This window comes from Natrix helvetica, assembly GCF_964273705.1.
Source record: "Natrix helvetica genome assembly, chromosome: 16".
NCBI classification, from domain to species: domain Eukaryota; kingdom Metazoa; phylum Chordata; class Lepidosauria; order Squamata; family Natricidae; genus Natrix; species Natrix helvetica.
This window is the reverse complement of record NC_138563.1, coordinates 874,617-896,620: the sequence shown is the minus strand read 5'-3', so window position 1 is coordinate 896,620 and position 22,004 is coordinate 874,617. Positions and strand designations below refer to the sequence as shown.

Genomic DNA, 22,004 nt, shown 5'->3' with positions numbered 1-22,004 from the left:
GAATTATGTGTGCACGTTCATATTTTGGGGAAGGGGTGGGGGATTTTTTGCAATTTTTTTTTAGAAAAAAGCAAGCACCAGAAGATAAGGATGAAGACAATGTAAAAAAATTATATATATATATATATGTATATATGTATATATGTATGTGTATATATATATGTGTATATATATATATATATATATATATATATATATATATATATATATATATATATATATATATATATATATATATATATATATATATATATATATATTATATATATATGACACGGGTCTATTTACAGTATGGCTGGGACAGACCGCAGGCTCGGTGGGCTTCAGGGGTCTCGAAGCACCACAGGGGTTCGGGGGAAGCAGCTGCGCCTGTGGGGATAAATAGGGGGAAACGGAGACCCTGCCAACACCAAGCCGTCTAGTAATCTAGCGGTGGATCATCGAGGACGTTCCAGCAGGCGGTGGCCAGGTCAATGCACCCATGAACCACCCAGCAGGAGGGGGAAGGGGGGTGCTGGTTGGGGAAGGGCGCCATCCCGTGTTAAGATGTTGTGACCCACAAGCGCTGCTGCAGAGGGGACGCACCCAATTCCAAAATACAGGGCATTGTTCGCTTTCGGAGACAAACGAGGAACACAGAGGGAGGAGAGAGTGGGAGTGGCGGCTGACAGACCTCAGAGGACCCCTACTCTATTTGTTCCTTGCCCGGACCTCTGAAACCCCCCCCCCCCATACTTTTCTCGCAATCTACCTGGGAAACCCTCAAACAGCCAGGCTGGCTCCGCCAAAGTGGGCTTTCTATAGCCGTGGGCTCTTGTGGGACCAACAGAATGTCAAAGGGTGTGGGACTGTGAAGGAGGGACCCCGCTTTCCTTGGGCTGCCAAGGGGGCTCCTGCTTGACGTTTTACCAATCGATTTCATCCCTTCGGTTTCTGGAGCCGCTTTCTGTCTCGATCAATAACTCTGGACAGCTCCCAATTCAAAGTTGCAAGTGGCTCTGCTTATTCTACCGATTGAGGGAAGAACACTGTTGGAATCAACCTTAAAATTAGGGCCGTCCAACCTTGGCCGCTTTTAAGGCGTGTGGACTTCAACTCCCAGAATTCCATAGCTGACTAGGGGATTCTGGAAGTCCACAGGCCTTCAAGCGGCTAAAATCGGACCCCTTTACTCTAAATACCCTTCTTTCTAACACGGGCAGAGGTCACCTCGTCGTGAATCAAGGCGGGACGTTTCCCAGCACCACCAATTCAGAATTCGGGGCCATCAGACTCCTTAGCTTCCCACGGCGTGAGCCCGTCCCCCTGCCTCGACCCCCTCATCCGCTGGCCATCCCCTGCCTCTAAGACTCCCAAGGGCTGAGGTTTTGAGGGGGGCTGGGGCCAGGCCTAAAAGACCAGCCCACCGTGGCCAATACCGAAACACTGGGTTCGGCCGTCGGCAGGGACGCGCGAGCAGGGCCAACGGCAGACAAACGCCACCCGCTGCGTGACCCATTCCCAAGACGATCCCATAAAATCTCTGGAGGATTTTACATGCCGGATCGCTTTCCAAAAGGGCTCTACGCAGGCACCTTTACATGACGTGTAAAGATCCGTGCCAATCTGCTCTGGGGGCCATGGCACACAGCAGAGGGGAAGGGGTGGGTGCCCGACTTGAGGCATGGGACTCACTGCCTGGTTCCTATCAGCTGGGAGGGGAGAGGGGGTTTCAGAGCTTCTGCAGATACAGCGGAGGTTGGGCCTGGCAGTCACATTCGGGCAAGATTCCAGGGGAAACCTACTAAATTTGGAAGACTTTTTGCCTGTAAGCTCCCAAGCCGTGTAAAACCTTCAGAAAACTCTACTTGCCTTCCACCAGCTTTCTAGAAACAAAAGCACAACACAGAGTTGTCGGGATTCTGCCCGTCAAGCCCTCTTCTCTGGAGCTTACGGGCGTTTCGGATCGCTGGAGGCTACGCAGTTGTCGCTGATGGGTCCCGTGGGTCCTAACTGTATGGAGCAGTTTCTGGAGGTGTGACGCACGGCTGTTTGAACTCTGTATCTGCTTCTTTCGGTTCCTCTTTGCAGCCTTCCTGCCCCCTCGAGCTGGCGATGAAGGATGAACGGACAGGACAGAGTGCTGGCGATCTAAAGCAAAGCGTGCTTCAGCCCCGCCCCCCGAGAATCCATGCTGCACTGCCTGCACATCCGCAGCGGCGAGAAAACACACACCAGAACTGTACACAAGTCCATATCTCGGCTTCTGGTTTTGATTACTACAGAGAGAACCGGCACAGCGGGAGGGTCTGTGGGCTCTAGGATACAGCAGAGTTCAGTTCAGTCTGACAACGGGAGGGGGGGGGGGAAACCCAACCCAATTCCCCAAATGGAAAAAAGAAAAAAGAAGGAGAGAGAGAGAGAGAGGGAGGGAGGGAAGAGAGAGAGAGAGATCCCTTCAGGAGAGCAGGTTTACCCTGCCAGCTTGCTGGTGACGAGGGACGATTTCCTCTGGGGTAGATCCTGGGGGGTGGGGATGTGGTCGCCGGTCACCAGGTTCTTGTCAGTACCCGCCGTTGGCAGCTGCTTGTTCTTGATTTTGGCTTTGGCCATGTTGTAATCTCCAGAGTCGAAGTACTTTTGCTGGAGAAGAAAAACAAGGGATTAGATTTGGTTCATCCCAAGGGATGGAGAAGCCGCAGTGGAGGGCGTCCCCAAGGAGAGGCCCCTGGTCTGTCCTCCAAGGAAAACCGAAGCTGTTCAGAAGGGGGGATTCGGGGCTGCCGCTTGGCACAAGGAAGACCCATCCAGATGCCGACCTCTCGTCCCCTCCTGCTGCCCCTGCCACCAATAAGCAGCCGCGGCCACCGATTCCTCCAAATGGTGGCCTATTGTTTCCTTTAGCCCGGGGAATTCTGGGAGTTGAAGTCCGCAAGTCTTCAAAGTGTCCAACGTTGAAGACCCCTGCCTTAGCCCACCTAGCCACCGACCAGACCACTCCCCTCTGCTGCTCCCTTGTGCCACAGAGGGAAGTGCTCTGGTTACATTCAGGGCAAAATACGGGAAGGACTTTGCCAGAGAAGCTTCTCCAGCCTATTCCTTTCGAACGGAGCTTCTCCCACCGGGTGGAATCCTGCAAGCAGACACCGAGGGTCTTTGCAAGGCACGCTTCCAGCCGGGTCTCCCCGGGCACCCCACAAGCCAGGGCAGGCACCCATTCACTCTATCAGCTGCCACCCAGCCGGGCTTTGGTTTATCGCCATTAGACAGCAGCCGCTGAGTTTTTCCCTTCCTGCCACCCTGATTTCCCTAGAAGGCTCCTCCTTCCCCAGGAGAGGGTCTCGGGGGGCTCCCTTACCCCTTTCTGCAGCCTCTTCATTAAGAAGTCAGATCCCCCCGGCTTCTGAAGTCCTATGTTGGGATATTTGGCTTTTAATTTGGCCTCCTCTTCTTTCTCTTGGATGCCCGGTTCCTTCTCCTGCGTGTCCTGAAAGAAAGAAAGGCACCCCAAAACAATAACCACCAAGAACAGCCGTTAAGCCCTGCAGGGGACAGAAAAGGCTTCGCGTATCAAAAGAGCCATTCTGAGTTCTTTGAAGGGAGTTCGAAACACAACGCTAAAAGAATAAAGCTTTTTGCAAAATTCCTAATATCTGCCTCTGTGCTTTGAGCGATACGAGGCACGTGTCGGGCCTGGAAAGCTAACTTTGGCCTGTTGGGTTTCAGTCCTGCCACACTTTCTACTGTGGGAGAATGGGATTACACGGAGTTGGATGATATGTAGCCATAACAACATTCTTCTTAGAAACTCAAGGTCATCTTTGTCTCTTCACCTGGCTGGATGTGGATGGGAGGAATCTTCCTTCGTGGCAGTGAAGGATGGGACCATGTAGATGGACTTGTGGGTGTTGAGGGCAGGGTGTTGAACTTGGAACTGGGTTGAAAGCTTTCAGATTCAGCTTTTCCCAGGTGTGCCAACGTGGCTCTTCTCATAAATTGGAATTCTAAGGAACCTCTTGCCTCGGATTCTTACTTTACTTTGGATGTTATTTGGAACCCTGATAGCACGTCTGTGGCTTTCCCCCGCTAATCCACCCCACTTTCTATCTTCTGGGTGCACCAGACCTTCCTCTCCCTGGGACAGCGATAGGTGTTTCTAGAATGCTGATGAACAGGAACCAAAAGAGAATAAATAAATAACGGTTTAAAAAGAAAGGAAAGAAAAGGCCGTCACATTTTTCAAACTCTTTTATCCGAGAGCCAATCCTAGCTTGGTGAACTTTCCTCCACCCTGAGAAGAATTTATCTGCAAGCCGTGCCAACTCCTGCCTTTCTTACGAAAACACTGGAAAAGATGGTGCTGATCTCAAACAATCCCATCTTTTACGACGGTCACAGACCAGCAAATTAAAAAGAAGCACTAAAGCAATAGCTTCGAAAACAAAAGACAGAGCAATGTTTTGGGATGGGGTTGGGCTGATCTCAAAGGAGCTTCCGTGTCGGAGGGCAGCATAAGGACACCCCTATATATCGATAGGACATTTAATTTTTTAATTTAATTTTAATTTTTTAAAAGAATCAAGATTCTTCTCATGACAATAGCGGGATCTCGTCCTGGTATTATTTTCAGATGCTCATTCCCTAAATTGTCATCTTAGCTGCCGCTGTGCCGCCAAGCCAGATGCCCTGTAGGTTATTCTTGCTTGAAACCGAACCCTGCCTGTCCCTGCCAGGCTGAGCTTTGCAAGGATGGCAGCCCCACACGGTTTATTTGGAGCGGCTTGATGGGGCACATCAGGTGCAAAGTCTCTTCGCTTGAACCAGGCGCCTTTGGGGCAGGGAGTTCAGCCGACCAGAGGGAAGCAGACAAGGATGATGGCTAGAGAGGGTCTCATTCCCCCCCCCCACAGGGCACCAGGTGCCAGCCTGTTACCTGCCGCCAGCAGTTTCCTGCCACTGAAGCCTTAGAACGATTAGCCGGTGGAACGGCTGGCCTCCAGAAGTGGTGGGCGCTCCTTCATGGGAGGTTTTTCAAGAAGAGACTGGACACCATTTGTCTGAAATGCTCTTGGGTCTCCTGCTTGAGCAGGCAGTCGGACTAGATGACCTCCAAAGTCCCTTCCAACTTTAGAATAGGATTAGAATAACAGAGTTGGAAGGCAAGGCCTTCCATCGCAAGGCCTTATCAAGTGGTATTAACCCTTCACGGGATCTTGATTCTCTGTTGATGCAGTCTAGAACTGTGTTGGCTTTTTTGGCAGCTGTTGCACACGGCTGGCTCATATTTAAATGGTTGTCCACTAGGACTCCAAGATCCCTTTCACAGTTACTACTACTGAGCAAGGTACCACCTATGCTGTTCCTGTGCATTCCGTTTTTCTTGCCTAAATGTAGAACCTTACTCTTTTCACCATTGAATTTCATTTTATTAGATATTGCCCAATGTTCAAGTCTGCCAAGGTCCTTCTGTATCTTGAGTCTTTATCTTCTGGAGTGTTGGCTCTTCCTACCATCTTGGGGTCAATTGGATGAGTTCCCCATTTATCCCCTCGTCCAAATCATTGATGAAGATGTTGAAGCGTCCTGGGCCTTTGTTATTCTGTATTCTGAGCAGGGGGTTCGACTAGATGACCTCCAAGGTCCCTTCCAAACTCTGCTGGAATCAAATCACCCAGGAGGGATGCATGGCAGGGCCCATCATCCCCTGCCTGGGGAGGGGAGGGGAGTTGCAGTCCTTCCCCAAGACGACAGAGGCGTCACTGCGCTTTCCAGAAGCGGCCCGTCTCGCTCGACACGCAACGGATCTCATTCAAACGCGCAGATATTCCCACGCGCGACTTTCCCTTAGCAAGTGTATTCACCATAAAGACGCGCGGGCAAGAGCGGGAGCAGTTTCAAACCGGAAGTCCAGGCTCCGGGTAGCCGCGCTCGCTCCTCTCTATGATCCCCCCACGGGCCCGAACGCCGAGAGCCCGCCGACCAATGAGCCCCCGGGCAATCCTCGGGTTCAGCCAATCGGGGATCAGCCCGGCGCCGAGTGGCGGAGCGGCTGACCAATCCGCGTTGCCCGTTCTGCACACTTCCCCCCACCAGCGCTGCTCGGCCCCTCCCCGCCCTCACCTGTTTCTCGACGCCGGTCTCGTCGGGACGGCTGTCACTGCCGCCGCGCGTGTCCGACATGGCGAGGCGCGAGGAGCCGAGCCCGGCGGCCCGAGGAAGGCGAGGGTAGAAGCGCTGGGGCCAGGCACGGCCGGCGCCCTCTTTCCCGCTCGCCTGCCCCTGTCAGCGGAGAGCCAAAATGGCCTCCGCCGCCTCCGCCCCCTCTCTTCATTATTCCCCACCCACGGGGAGGAGCCGCTATCCTCGCGGCAAATCACCGGGCTAGCACGAGGAGGCGGGCTATATCTCGGCCGGCCAATCGGGAGCTGGGTGTCTAACGCCGTGATTGACAGGCGGCGAAAGGCGGGGAAAAGATTCGAATTAGACGGGCGCCGCCCTCGGCCAATAGGAATTGTAGAAGGCGGGGCGAACAGCCTCATTGAGCCAGAATCAATCAAAACATCCCCGCTTGGGCCCCGGCGCGGTACCCCTGAGCATGGGCAGAGTGCTGCATCTACTTGCTCCAAAATGCATCCCCTGAGCATGAACAGATTGCCTCTGCGATCCCCAATGCACGTGCAGAGGGCTTCTCTCCTACTTTAGCCCCCATCAGATGCAGATTTTAAGAAGAAGCCCCCCCCCGCAACTCCCCCGCGAGCGCTGCCGAAGCTCCAAGCCAGAGGTCTTCAAACTTTAAGACTTGTGGACTTCAACTCCCAGAATTCCCCAGCAGTTGAACTCCACACAAGTCTTAAAGTTGCCAGGTTTGAAGACCTCGGCGCCCGGCTGCAGTCCCAGGATGGGCCACCAGAGGTCGCCCGCGCGCTTCCAGATAGGTCCAGCCGCAGAGAAAGCTGCGGAGATGCAGTCCGAGGTTGCTGAGCGGAACCCGGATAAGCCCGGACCCCGAAGGACGGCCGCAGGGACAGGATGCACGAGGCCCACGGGGGGGGGGGAGAGATCAGCCTTGGCCGCCCCTCCCCAGCTCCGCCAACTAGCCAGTTAGAATAGAATAGAATGAATGAGCTGGAAGGGACCTTGGAGGTCTTCTAGTCCAGCCCCCTGCTCAAGCAGGAAAACCTATATAGTATTTCTATTAGTTGCCTTGTCACTCCAACCACGAATGGTGGTCAGCTTGCCCTCTTCTGGGGGTTGCAAAGGGGCAAACGCCAAGAGTAATGGCCGAGGCCACAAGGATGGCATTTCAGCCCCAAAGGCGCCAGGGGGCCAAACTTCCTTTGGCTTTTGCGTGCCCCAGAGCATGGGCAAAGGGCACTCCCCACATCCAGGAGACAAACATCTCACTTATTTTCCCTCTGGCCACAAACCCATTCATTCTGCAAAGTACACGAACCAGACCTTTGTGGCTGTGGCTGATGGGACATGGCGTGACTTCGGTTGGCCTAGCCACAGAACAGGAAAACCACCTGCATGGCCCCACCCCTTCATCTGCATGGCCACGCCTCCCGCTCTTCCACCTGGCCAAGGTGCGAGGGCTGGCCACCTCCCTCCCTGGGCCAGATTTAGGATGGCATTTTGGGTGGGGGGGCAAAGGATCTGGGTCGGGAGTTTGGGGGGGGGGAGTCAAATCCGTAACTGCTGCTTTAAGAAAGGAGCCCCCCCTCGGCCTTCTCCCCCCCGCCCCCATTTCCCCCCACATCCAGCGAGCATCAGCCGTGCACCCCCTCCCCGAAAGGAAGGCCGAGCAGACGGGGTGGGCCGGAGTTGGAAAATGGCAGGGTGCATTGATCGCTGTCTGTCAGCTTCTCCCGGCACAATGGCTGGGCCTCATGTCCAGACACCGCACCACCGCACAGATCAATGGGGAACATCAATACCGCCGGAATTGCGTGGCCGCTATGGCAACCGGGAAGAGGAGGAGAGCGGTGGGCTGGGGGGGGGGCTTCCAAGTCCTGGGCTGGGGGGTTGGGGAGAGCCGGGTTCCATCTACCCTCCCTCCCTCCCTCTGTCCCTGCTGGGAAGGCCAGACCGAAAGCAAGATCCCCTGTTTATTTATTGGGGGGGGGGTAGCGTCTTCCCTTAAGTGTCACCCCTTCGTTATTGGATGATCTGGGGAGGGGGCTAATGTTGCATTGGGGGCTTGCTGGCTTCAGGGGCCAGAAGTGAGAAGATTCTCCGGGTGGCTTTGCACCTCCAAAAGGCAGATTTCACCCCCATCACCCCAATGCCCAAATACCAATTAAAAAACAAAAATGGCATGGTTTAAAGCTTCAGAAAAGCCTCCCTTGGATTCTGGCAAGGCTGAAACAGAGAAAAATACATACACACACACACACACACACACACACACACACACACACACATATATTCCTTGCAGGAAGAAAGATGCAGTTTTACACAGAAAGGAGATAAAAGGGGGGGGGGAAGGCCTGCTTGGTAGTTGCATCCCCCCCCCCAAAGAAATGACTTTTGAAATATCTCCGGGACCGAAATCTCCCATCTGTGGCTTTCCGCAGCCCTTCGGAAGAACTCCGCTCGTTTCTTTTCCTGCCCGCCAAAGGCCGGAGACCGACACGTTTTAAAATAGATTGAGGGGCCGAATAAAAACTGTCAAAGCCTCTAAGGTCCTTGGGGCCGAGTCGGTGGGTAGATTTACTCGAAATGGCTTTGGAAAAAATCAATAGGACTGCAAAGAAGGAAGGAAGGAAGGAAGACGAGAACCGAAGCTGCCTCTTTCTCTCTTTCTGACCCTCCAGTCGGTGGCCAAGATGCTCCCCAAAACTCTGAGGCTCAGGGACACAGCGGATTCTGGCTCAGGATCCCTCGTAGGGTTGCAGCTGCGGCTTTTACGAAGCCGTTTTCCCCGTCTCTCTCTCCTCCTTTTGCACTTTCCCGGCGGCATCCATCTTGAAGTTTGCCCAGAACAAGCCAGGAATCAGGGTTTGCAAGGAAGAGAAAATAAAAGACGAGGACAAATGGGGGCCGAAGCTTTTTGCTGTGGACCCGGTTCCCTGTCATATGAAACACGTTGGTGTTAAATTCTAATTAAACGAAACAGACGCGAGGAAAAAGGCCTGAGTGACAGGTTATTTTATTCTATCTGCCCCAGCCTACCTAGGAGGGCTGTTGTGAGGGCATTAGAGGCCCCTTCGGCTTCCCACCTGCCCACCAGCTCCCATCTTAGGGGATTCTGCAGCTGGGCTAACATAAAAAGTTTCAAAGCCCCCCAAAAAACCGACCGGCATCCTCTCACACACCGGTTCTCTTGCTTTCCTTGCGCAAAAGGCGTGTTTGTGTGTGCAAGAGAGAGAGAGAGAGAGAGAGAGAGGAAGGAGTCCATGTTGCAGAGCGTGCCACATGGGCGAATCTCCCGCCCGGCGTATTGATTGGGGCTGCATTGATCTGCTGGAAGGGGCTTGGGGGGGGGAAGAGGAAAATCAATAGCCACACGGCAATATGTTTCTCTGCTCCCTGGGATGCACTCGCTCGCGTGGCTGGGCCACGTTGCTGGAGCCGTTTTTTTTTTTATTTGCCAGGAGGACAAAGTGAGTGTGCAACGCACGCGTAGGAGCCTGTGCCACCTTCGATTGTGGCTTTGAGGGGCTTCTCTGAAACCGAGGGACAGGCTGGCCTCGTATCGGCGCTGGGGGAAGACCACTCCGCCTGCCGGCGTCACACTGGACTCTCCGCCACCGAGGTGCCCCCCCCCTTCCAGGACTGGCATCGCAGAGGCTTCTTCAGAGGTGAGTCTGGGGACCCCTGGTAGTCCAGGCCATCCTGGGCATGGCCAGGAGAGGGCGCCCTTCCCTGGTGCAAGGCAGAAGGGATGCTAAGCCGTCTCGCCAACCTGGCAGTTTTAGGATCCAAGCAGATGGGGTGGGCAGCACGCCCATCTCCTCCTCAATAAATATAATAAAAGAGATTTTAAAAATAAAGATGAATAAAATAAATCCGAGGGCCGATGGTTTCCTGCGCAGGGGAGGTGAGAGATGCCGTCGGCAAGAGTTGGAACAACTTTGCGTCCGGGGCACTGCCGGTACAGACCATCTGGAGGCGGGGTCTTTGTCCTTCTGTGTCCTCTCCTCTCGCTTCTGTCTGTTGCCCATGGTGGGGCATTGGGCGCTGCCGGCGTCTGGCCCAGAAGCTGCTGGTTTTGCAAGTAAATAAGAAAAAAAAATGTGTTTAATCCAGAGCCAAAAGGGAAATTTGGTTTTGTGTTGGCGTTGGTGTAAGAGGTAGATAGAAATCCTTCTAGGCCCCTTTTGAGTGTCGAAAGGGGCCACTTGGGGGGGGGTCCCTCCCGCTCCCCAACAGGTTGCAAGAGGGGACGCTGGGTGTTGTAGTCCCAAATATCTGGAGCGACCCCAGCTCAACCCATTTCCCTTGGACTCTCCGTCGGCTGATTGCAATCTGCTCATCTTCTCCAATACCCAACCGGCCCAAAAGGACGCCAGACTTCCTGACTCACAGAATGCCGGTCGCAAAGCATGCCGTGAAACGGACTGACTGGGTGGCTCGGTGGCTAAGACGCTGAGCTTGTTGATCAGAAGAGTTGGCAGTTAAAATCCCTAGCATAAGTCTCCTGCCTGAGCAGGGGGTTGGACTAGATGACCTCCAAGGTCCCTTCCAATTCTGTTACTGTTTACCCGGAAAGGTGCATCTTGGCGCCCCCCCCCCAATGCAAACCCAAATCCTAAAAACTTGCTTCTTCTCTTGTCTTCTACTTGCAATTGAGCTGAGGGGGGGGGGAGAGAAATGCGAGTATTTTATTTTATTTTATTTATTATTCTATTTATTATTTTATTTTACTATTTTATTTTATTATTTTATTTTATTATTTTATTTTATTTTATTTTATTATTTATTTATTTTATTTTTTTATTTTATTTATTTTATTTTATTATTTTATTATTTTATTTTATTTTATTATTTTATTTTATTATTTTATTTTATTTTATTATTTTATTTTATTATTTATTGTATTTTATTTTATTATTTTATTGTATTTTATTTTATTATTTCATTTCATTTTTTATTTTATTTATTGTATTTTATTTTATTATTTATTGTATTTTATTTTATTTTTTATTTTTTTATTTTATTTTTTATTTTTTTATTTTATTTTATTATTTCATTTCATTTTTTATTTTATTTATTTATTACTTTATTATTTTATTTTTTATTTTATTTTATTTTTTTTATTTTATTTATTTTATTTTATTTATTTTATTATTTTATTATTTTATTTTATTGCCATGGGAGAGGGGGGGGGTCTGCAACGCCCCCACCCCAGATCCGAGGCCTCTTCGTCCCCAAGCCCTCCGCCTTCTTCCTCTCCCCCCCCCCGTGCCCCGCACACACCTCCGCCGCCAACACCCCATCATCTGCAAGGCGAGGTTTCCATGGTGACGGCTGATGTATTGGGCTATTGATCAGCGCAGCCGAAGCCGGCCGTCCACGCAGCGCCCTGCTGCAATTCCTCCTCTCTAACCATAGGCCGAAATCAATAGCAGACTCTGTTTATTCCGGATGAGTATTCTTTGGCCTTCTTCTCTTCTCCGCTTCCTCCCCCTTCCATCACCCCCCCATCTCGTCTCCCTCCCCCCCCCCCTTACCGGTAGTTACAGCAGCACTGGAAAAAAAGGGGGATTTGGGTCTGACTATTCACTCTTACGACCGTTATAGTGTTCACGGGGTCAAAATTCAGACCCTCGGCAACTGGTTCATACTTACGACCGTCGCTGTGTCCCGTGTGATCCCCTAGGGAGACCTTCAAAGGGGGGGAAGCCAAATTCGTTCAAACACCACGTGACTCACTGATCAACTGCAGTGATCCGCTTAACGCCCGTGGCGAGGAAGGTCGTAAAATGGAGCAAAACCCCTTTAGCGAATGCCTCGCTTAACGCCATAAATTTTGGCCTCGGTTGCGGTGGTTTTAAGTCGAGGACTACCTGTAATTGCCTTTGGCCCCTGGAGCAAAAAGTCTAACGGGAGAAGGGAGAATTCTTTATTATTATTATTATTATTATTATTTTTGTGCAGGAAAGAAGGGCTGGGGAGGGGGGGGGGATTCCGCCAACGTCCCTGGGCACAGATGGGCTGCCATGCCACTCTGACCCTCTTCTGGCCGGACTGTAATTAGCCCCTCGGCCAGTCCCTGAGGCCTGGACGGGAACCGCTGATCTTTAACCCCTCGGACAGCCGTGGAGGTCACTCTGCGGATCGATCGGGCGCCTTAAAGGCCCAGGACTTCCTCCTCGACTACCGGGGAGGGTTTTTTTTGCAGAAACAAAATATCCCAAAGAAGACACAGATTTTTTGAAGGCCCCAATTTCCTTGACGGCCAAAACTGGACGCTGGCATTATCAGGAAAAGAACCTATTTGCCCCCTGAAAACCTTAAGTTCCCCCACTCGGTAAATCTTGGAATGATGGAAAAAAACCTGGAGGAAGTCAGAATTTTTAAAAATGTGGAGTTTTCTTCTCTGTTTCCCCTTCGTTTCTCTCCCTTAGAGTGGAAATTAAAACGAGAGTGGAAGCAGAATCAGCCTTCTGGGTTTTTATGGTTATCATTTGGTGGCCCGTTGCTTGTGCAAATGCTAGAGAACTTGGTGCACACTTGTCACAGATTCCAGAGTCTCTGGAGATCAAAATGCACTCCGTTCTTAAACAAGAGAATAGGATAGGATAGAGAGTAGAGTAGGATAGAGGAAAATGGAGTAGAATAGAGAATAGAATGGAATAGAGAGTAGAGTAGAATAGAATAGAATAGAATAGAATAGAATAGAATAGAATAGAATAGAATAGAATAGAATAGAATAGAATAGAGTAGAGTCGTTTTCTTCTCTGCTTTCCCTTCTTTTCTTTTCTTTTCTTTCCCTCCCTCCTTCTTCCAGCTCTTCCCATCGCCCTGGAAGCTTTCAAGAAGAAACTGGACCGCCATTTCTCAGAAATGGTATAGGTTTGGGCAGGGGGTTGGACTAGATGACCTACAAGGTCCCTTCCGACTCTGTTATTCTGTTCTATTCCTCCCGCCTTTCTTGCCACACACCCATTCACCGACGGGCTTCCCCAAACACCAGAAAACCCCAAACGGCTGTCCATCCCAGTCACTTAGAGCCAGCCGAAGGAAACAGCCATGCAAATATTTTTAAAAAAGAAAAAAAATCAGGGGAGGGGGGGGGAGGCAGCCATGGGGAAACATCCCCCTCCTCAATAACCAGGAGGAGAAACGGCCAAGCCAGTCTCTGGGATGAGGAGCTGAGACCCTTGGAAAATGGAGGACGAAAGACAGTTGGGGGGTTGCAGGAAGGGGCTGCCCTGCGCGTGTGTGTGTGTGTGTGTCCCCCTCCCCGTCTTCCCGGCCGCCAGAGAGGAGGAGGAGGAGGATGGAAAGCTGACGGAGAGAGAGGCGCATAGATCACTCGCAAAAGCATCGATCAGACTTCGAGGTGCTGCATTTTTAAAAGGTACCCAAGAAATGCGCCGCAGCCTCCGATCGACTCACTTTCTCCTTCCCCTCTTCAAACTCCAAATAGAAATCCGCAGAAGCAGACGCAGCCGTCCTGCGCCCAGCGCCCCCCCCCCCCAAAGAAGGACTTCCCACCAACAGGCTAAGCCACAATCTCAAATAAACTACGATCCTTTGGATTAAGCCCACATGGGGATACAAAATCCCAGCAGTGGCAAAAAAAACCACCAAACACCACATTTGACCCCCGGCCAAAGCTCAGCCAGCCCCCCCATGCTGAGCTTGGCAATGCAGATTCTCCACGCGGCCCAGCCCAGCGAGTAGAGGGGACTAGCCCCTTGAGTGTTTCACTGGATGAGTAAGATCTCAAGGGAGGGGGGAGAAATCTCAACAAGGAGAAGATGTGGAGAGGGAAGACTTAGCGAAAGCGGACCCGGAGCGGAAAGGAAGACACCAGAAAGGGTCTGCAGAGGCTCCGGGTTCGAATGCTGGCCTTCTTTACGTGGCCCAAGAGAGGATTTTAAACGACATTTCACTCCTGTGGCTCAAACCTCGCCTTCCCCATTGGCCCACAAACCCTCCAATCAAAGGCAGCCATTCTTCAAAACGCCTGCGGCCACAGGCTCACTCCGCAAGGCCGTTGTGGCCCAGAGGAGACCCTGGTGACTGGCCCGTCTGGATGGCCTCTGGTGCTCCTCTGCAGCAAAACCTCCCCAGCTGTCCCCGACTTCACACACACACACACACACACACACTCACACACGGCTGATATGGAAATGGGCCCGTGGCTTCTGCTGTCCATTTATTATCTTTGCAATCGATAGGGCCGGTCCTCGGAGCCGGCCGGGGTCAGATGCGGTTGCCTTGGCTACCGCAGCATCGCAGGCCAGCTGGTTGGGCAGCACGCGGGAGAAAGAGAGGTCACTCCAATGGGGATTTTGGGGGAGAAGAGAGAGGGGCCAGGCCAGGCAGCGGTGGGTGCGTGGAAAAGTGGGGGGGGGGTCTGTGAACAGCCCGGGGAAAGTCTGCAGAATGCCAAAGGGTCAGAAGAGGCAATGTGGGGGCTAACATCTGGCCGAGGGGATCCAGAGGTTGAGGAAAGGGAAGGAGAGGATGAGGAAGGATGAGGATGCTTGCAAAAAAAAAGCCCAGCTGTTAGGATGCTGCAGCTGGCACGGATGGAGCTGGGCACGGGTACCCCAATTGCAAATTCAGCCTTCCACCCGCTTTCCTTTCCCACTTCCTTTGCCCTTTTCTGGGGTGGGAAATAGGATTCCCCACTCCCCCAAGAGGCAGGGGCAGCTTTGAAGACCATGAAAAAGCAGAGAAAGAAATGCAAGGAAAGGAGGGATCAGGATATTACCTAAAATGGCACAAGTGGTTAGAGGGCAGAACCACTTTACTTTATTTAATTCGATTTTAGTTATATGTATTTTGACTGTATGATTTTAATTTGTACCTGTACACTGCCCCGAGTCCCTTCGGGGAGAGGGGGCGGTCTAGAAGTCCAATAATAATAATAATAATAATAATAATAATAATAATAATAATAATAATAATAATAATAATAATAATAATAATAATAATAATAATAATAATAATAATAGAAACAAGAAATAAGGAAACCTAAAACAGTGACGTCATAGAAGTAGTAGGAGAGAGGGGTAAGTTAAGGTATAGTGAAGGGGACAGGACCCCCGGTGGCCTCTGCAAACTCAAGGGGAAGGAAGCTGAAATCTAACTGCATTCCTGGTGGTTGAATTTCAGGAGAAGGAGAAAAAAAAAGGAGAGAGAGAGAGAGAGAGAGAGGCGATGAATCTGAGCTTCCACTCTGGAAATGCTCATATCTGGTTGAAGGAATAATTAAATTGCATTGTCAAATGAACTGATGAGGGGGATTTGTTTTCATTAGCCGGGCGAAGGGAGGGAAGCGAAGCTCCTCTCCCAGGGCCGGAGAAGAGGAAGAGAGACGGGGGGACGAGTATGCGTCTCTCTTGACCGAATCTATTAATTAGGAAGTTTCCTATTAATAGGCCAGCTACGAGCCTCACACACGGCCTGGACCGGGGGCGGGGGTGGGCTGGAGGACTGCATGGAGAACCTCTGGGTCAGCTAACCCGGGGAGAAATTAGAAGGAAGGAACCACTTTGTTTTAACTATCTGCCTGTGTGTGTGTGTGTCACTTTAGACCAGAGGCCTTCAAACTTGGCAACTTTTAAGACTTGTGGACTTCAACTCCCAGAATTCTCCAGCCAGCTATGTGGAGAGATTGCAGAGGAAGGATTACGAGAGAGTACGTTATGCTGGCTGGGGAATTCTGGGACTTGAAGTCCACAAGTCTTAAGAGTTGCCACGTTTGAGGACCCCTGCTTTAGGCGAAACTCTCGGGAATTTCTGTAGAGAGATGACACTGAACTTATAGGTATTCACTTAGTGGCCGTTCGAAGGCACTACTGGAAAAAGTGACTGTAGGTCCTCGCACTGATGACCGTCGCGGTCTCGTGATTAAAATCCGGGTGCTCTGCAATCAGCGTCTGTTTCTGGCAATTACAGCTTCATCTTCCCAGCTGCAACTTTAACTTTAACTTTTATTTAATTTCTAGACCGCCCCTCTCCCAGAAGAAGCAAATTGAAAGAGGCAAGCTGTTTAAGGACCGCGTGGTTCGCTTTAACGGCAGCGGTGGTTCACTTAACAAATGTCCGGCTTAACCATAGACATTGTAGTCACTGAGTCACTTGTCTGGAATAATATAGGGTTTCCTACGAGAGGAGGGGGTTGGACTAGAAGACCTCCAAGGTCCCTTCCAATTCTCTGTTCTACTCTGCTCTACTCTACTCTCTATTCTGTTCTGTTCTGTTCTGTTCTGTTCTACTTTACTCTTAAAAGCCTCCAGTGACGGAGTGCCTACACCTTCTGGAGGCAAGTGGTCCCACTGGTTCTGTTGTATCAACCACAGAACAACCAATATGAACATAGGAAAAATACGTCCGCGAACAGCCAGACAAATGAATGGGCCCGCTTGTCTATCTAGGAAGGGCTCAAGATTTCGCCCTCTGCATTGCTTTCCCCATAATCCTTTCCTCACCCAACTTCCTTTCAACTTACCAACTTTGGTATCCGGCCTCCATGAAAGGAGATTCTCAGGTGGGGCTTGGCCTGGAAAAAACATCTCCATCCTTGGAGGCTGGTTGTGGAAATCCGACCCAGAGGTCAAGAGTAGATCAGGGCCAGCAGATGCATCCACCAATGGGTGATGCAGCCCCCGAAAATGGATTCACGTCCCGTCCCCCCCTTGACTCCAAAATGCAATTCCTAACTCTTCACGATACATTTGGAAATATTGAGCTGGGATTCATCCCCGGCTTAATCCGGCAGCTTTAACCTCTCCGGCTTTCCAAGCCCAGGAAGGGTTGAGAGGCCTTCAGACAATGAAGTCTCCAAGCGGCCCTCCCGGGCTCATAAAATATGGGAAATGCATCTCATTGATTTCCTTTGATGTTTTATTTCGACAGCCCGGGTGGGTGGGCGTATCGGGTAGTCTCTTCCCTAACCAAAGTCAGGCCGGACACCAGATATATATTTTACACTCAATTTCCTGGCGTTTGCAATCCCTTCAAGATTGGAAGTTAATTGGTGGGACGGGGGGGGGGGGGGGAGAAGGAAATCTTGACTGATTTGAGAACCGATTTTGATTTGGGGAGATTTTCTTTCTGCCTTCTGTCTCTCAGGCAGCTCAAATCTAAAATTAGAGAACAATTGCTGCCTTCTGCATCCAGCCGTCGATATAGTGGGGCCCAAATTCATCTGTTTCAAAAGGCAAAAAGAGAGGACTCCTTATTCCCTGCAGCTAATAATAAAACCTTTGCAGAAGCTTCTCCGCCAAGCAGACTTCCAAAATGAAGAGCCAGCTTCCTAACACTAAAAGTAGCGACCAATCAGTATTTAAAATTACCGCTTTGATTTTTCAAAAGGTGGAGAATGTAATCTCCAAAGAGATAAAATGCCCCCTTTTTTCCCCAGAATTTTTCTTAGGAGCATGGAATCTTGTGCCTAGAACAAAACACGAACCAAAAAATAATAATAAATTCATTTTAGTATTGGAATAAAGGTAATTTCTTTCTACGCACCCAATCTGTTTTAAACTTTCTTCTTCGCCCTCAATTTTTTTTTCTCAAAACGAGGATTAGGGGAATATTTTTTAGTGTTTGTGCCTATGGTTCAGAGGGGAATCAGGAAGGAATCAGAATAGTTGACATTTGTTTTGATAAAAGCAGATTATTATGATTGAAGGTAGGAGGATCGCAGGAAAGGAATCTCCAAGACTGCAAATAGAAAAATTTGCTGTTTCTTAGTTTTGATAACCCACATTTGAATTTGGTGTTTTCAAGTGGGGGAAAAACAGAGCGGAGATGGAGAATTCTGGAATCTTGTGTGGTTTTTTTTTTTATTCGCTTGCTTTGGAAGTGTGTTTTTATATTTGAAATAGGTCAGGTTTCTTTAATGCTTTGTTCCTTGATAGAGATATCAGCCACCTTTTAAACTCCCAGTCTAAGGAGAATTAAAATAACAGAATAATGCAACCCAGAGTGATTTATTTTTAAAAAAACCCAAACCTCAAGTGCTAATATATTGCTTCTCGTACGGTTTGTTAAATAAATAGAGAGTCTGCTTCTTGCACACACAATAATATCCATGTTTCTGAGCCCAATCAAGGGGAAAAAATGCAGGGTGATGATGGGGAAAGGACAGGGAAAAGGCACCAGACTTGCTTAGAAATTCCCCCAATATGGATCTTTGTAGACAAGGATAAGGCTTCTTTTTATATAGCGATCAATAAAGAGAAAGATGGATCAATAAAGGAAAAGAGAAGCTATTGGGGGGGTTGAAGGGAGGTGGAAAGGTTTGCTTGCCAGTTAATCAAAGTATTTTTTTTTAATTTTAAAGCAAGTTGCATTCAAAAGGCCCACCTGACCCCCTCCTTCCCTCACAACAATTAGAAAAATTATTCATCATAATACTCGCTTGTTTCGACCGCTGCCTGTTCATGCATTATACGTATACTTACTCTGAAGTAAATTGTACAAATTCAAGGAGCCTCCGTTCTCCGGGTTTAAGATTATAATTTGGTTTCCCCTGCCGAGCCCTGATCTCTACAAATAAAATAAAATAAATGGAGCGCATGGAGCCCTCTGCTAGATATTTGTGGGCATGCGTGTGTTGTTGTTGTTGTTGTTGTTTTTAAAACCCCGAATGCAGTAGAATAAATTCAACTTGGCTTTGGGGTTTTATAAGGCCTGGTCTCCGTGCACAAGCACATACGCGCCTCTTGCTACCTTCAGTAATAAAGCCCTGCTCGCAATGTCAGCTGAGAGAGGAAGAAAAATAACAATAATAATAATAAAAAAAAGAATGGGATTTTTTACAGGTCTGGAGTGACAAATCCATGAAATTTATGGCTTCACTAAAAGGCGATGGCACCACAGAAATCTTGGGGTGTTTGGGAGACGCTGGAGATAGGAAGTGGGGGGGGGGGAGAAGGGAAAAATAATCCCTGAGATTGAGACTGAATATCTCAATTTCAGCCAAAGCTGCAGAACAACAACAAAAAAGTGGTGTGTGTGTGTTTTTGTGGTGCAAAAGAAAAAAAGGACTAAAGATGCAGAAGTACAAATTATTCACCCAGGTATATTTAAATGCAAAAGCATTCAAATAATTGTCAGGATTTCCCTTTTTCTCACTTACTTTCCCAATCCCCCCCCTGCCCCCCCCTTCCCCGCCTGTCAAGCAGTGGCAAATACAGGAATTTAATTCAATTTCACCCTCTTCCGCTTCCCTTTATCTGTAAAGTAAACTTCATTGGGGGCAGCCTCCTGGGAATGCTTTAAATAACCTTAATCAAGTTAAAAAATTTCTCTCTCTCTCTCTCTCTCTCCCCCCTTCGCCCACCCGGGTTGCGGCTGCCGCGGAGTGGGAGTGTGGCACGCATGTTTTACGGCCCCCTTTAGAGTCCCCCAAGGGTTAAGGGGGGGGGGGCTCGTGAAAAAATCCCTCCTGCCCCGTGGTTTTGCTTTTCATTTTCCTAATGCAATGGAGCCAATGGGGAGGCAGGAGGGAATTCAGGAAAAGTAAAAGGAAGATACAACTTTGGAGAAGGCAGAATCAGCCCCCCCCCCCCCATTTGAGAGTGTGGGAAGGAGGGAGGAAAGAAGGAAGGAAGGGAGAGGAAGGGAAAGAAGGGTGGAAGGAAGGAAAAGGAGTGGGGAGAGGGAGGGAGGGAGGGAGGGAGGGAGGGAGGGAGGAAGGAAGGAAGGAAGGAAGGAAGGAAGGAAGGAAGGAAGGAAGGAAAGAAGGAAGGAAAAGGAGGAAGGGAGGGTTAGGGTTAGGGTTAACCTTGCATCTCCGAGATCGGCTCCCAGCGGGGGCTGCTCAACTCAGCCTGGGCTCCCCTTCCTCTGGTGTCCCCCACCGTAATGCCAGGGGCTTTTTTCCCAAGGACAGCCGGGACTTTTAAGCCTGGTTCCTTGTGGTGCAAAGGAGGGCGGGAGTTCCGAGGAAGCGCGCGGGGGTTTCCTCTGCGGGAGAGACCCTCGGGGCCCAGCCGGGGAGGGGGAGGGGGCGCTCGGCCCAGGGGGCAACTGGAGGAAAGGACGGGACATCCCAAAGGGGGCTTGGCGCGCAAAACACTCCCTTGCGCCTTTTCCTCCAGTTACGCTCTCAGGAGGGAAGAGATATGTCCGCTTTCCTTTCTCCTCCTCTCATCTTTCTCTTCTTCCTCCTCTTTCTTTCCTCTGCCTCATCTCCTCCTTCTCTTCTTCTTCCTCCTCCTCCTTTTTCTCCTCTCTTCCTCCTCTCCCCTCCTTCTCTTCTTCCTCCTCTTCCTCTCCTCTCCCCCTCCTTCTCTTCTTCCTACTCCTCTTCCTCTCCTCTTCCTCCTTCTCTCCCCCTCCTTCTTCTCCTCTTCCTCCCCCCCCTCCTCTTCTCCTCCAACAAGCGCTGCCCAAATCAATTCCAACGCTCCTCTCCCCCTCCCTCCTCTTCCTCCCCCACTCAAACGACCCCCCCCCCCGCCCACAATTCGCCTCCTCTGGCCCTTCCCCTCTCTTGCAAGGCGGGTGGCTTTTTCCCAAGCGCACCAACCGCTCCAGGGTTCAAGCCTCTTCCCCACCGCCGGGAGATAAACCCGGAGCCCACTCACCCACTCACCCACCCCTTCCCGCAGGCATCCGTTCCTCGAGTCCCTTCACCCTCGCGGCGAGAGGAAGCTGCCCACCTGTTGGTTGCCTGCCTGCCTGCCTGCCTGCCTGCCTGCCTGCCTGCCTGCCAGGCGCAGGGAAAACAGATGCAGCTACTCTCGCCTTTCCCGCAAGGGGGAAAAGTTTGAAAAATTTCCCGAAACAGGCCCTGCCCGCTGCCCCCCTCCCCACGTCCACTCCCCCCCCCCCCACGCATCCAGGGTGGCCAAATGTCCAGCATCCCCCGCTCCGGCTTCTTCTTCTGCCCTCGAGGTCCCTTTCTCTGGGGCTAGAGCCAGGCGTCGGGCCTTTTCCTTCTCGGGGTGCTCCCCGAATCCCCTTCTCTCCGCCAACCCGGCCTCCCCCCGCCCGACCTGACTACAAGCCAAACTAGGCCCGTGAATTTCGACCGCGGGGAAAGGAGGGCAAAATACGGAAATACGAGCGAGCAAAGAATTCAGACGAGCAAAGAGCTGGGGCGATTGCCTGCCTCAAGGAAGGGGGGCTCTCTCCTCCCCCCTCCCAAACTGGTGGTCTCCCCCAGGGCAGGAGCCCCATGCGCCACTCCCCCCGTCTCGCCTGCTCTCCCCTGCAGGGCGCCTTTTCGCCTGCGAGACCCCCGACCTGCTGGGAATGCTATCAAGGCCCTCCCCCGCACACACCTTCAAACACGCAAAATACATACATACATACATACATACATACATACATACATACACACACACATACATATATATATATTTCTTTATGGGGTATGGAAGGAGCCTTTAGGTGCCAGCGAGAGTCCCGTGTCCCCCCACCCCAGCCCAAAGAAAAATTCAGAATTTGCATACAGAGACAAAAATATTTGTATGCCACTTAGACTCCGCAAGAAAGACGGCTGCATAAATAAAATAAAATATATGCAGACACGAGAGATTTTTTCGAGGCCGATTTAACACCCCCCCCCCTGGCCTTTTTCCCACGCCTTTTCATTGCTCCTCAATCACCCCACCCGCGCAGAACCAGCAAACCGGGACAATCCGGGCGTCTGCTTCCGAACTCAGCCCCCTCAGGGCATTCCTTCCCCCTTCCGGCATTTATTCTACATATTTATTTATATCGATTATTATTATTATTATTATTTTTACAACTCAAGTCTCCTTCTCAAAAAGAGCTCTCCTCCTGGGAAATGGGGAGGGAGGGTGGGGGGGACATACAATTTGCACAACTTCATAAAAATATTGCGAAAGAAACTCCTTGGAGTTCCAACGAGGCGTATT

At 50.5% G+C, this 22,004-nt stretch overlaps 1 protein-coding gene across 1 annotated transcript; it reads right to left on the bottom strand.

Annotated features, from left to right (window-relative positions):
* Positions 1-265: 265 nt before the first annotated feature.
* On the bottom strand, positions 266-6,296 carry ENSA (endosulfine alpha). The gene is made up of 4 exons (XM_081967938.1): positions 6,100-6,296; positions 3,338-3,466; positions 1,143-2,622; positions 266-1,089 (listed from the first exon to the last, which is right to left on the bottom strand). The coding sequence occupies exons 1-3, from the start codon at positions 6,157-6,159 to the stop codon at positions 2,452-2,454; spliced, it is 360 nt and encodes a 119-aa protein (XP_081824064.1). The 5' UTR covers positions 6,160-6,296; the 3' UTR covers positions 266-1,089; positions 1,143-2,451.
* Positions 6,297-22,004: the final 15,708 nt, after the last annotated feature.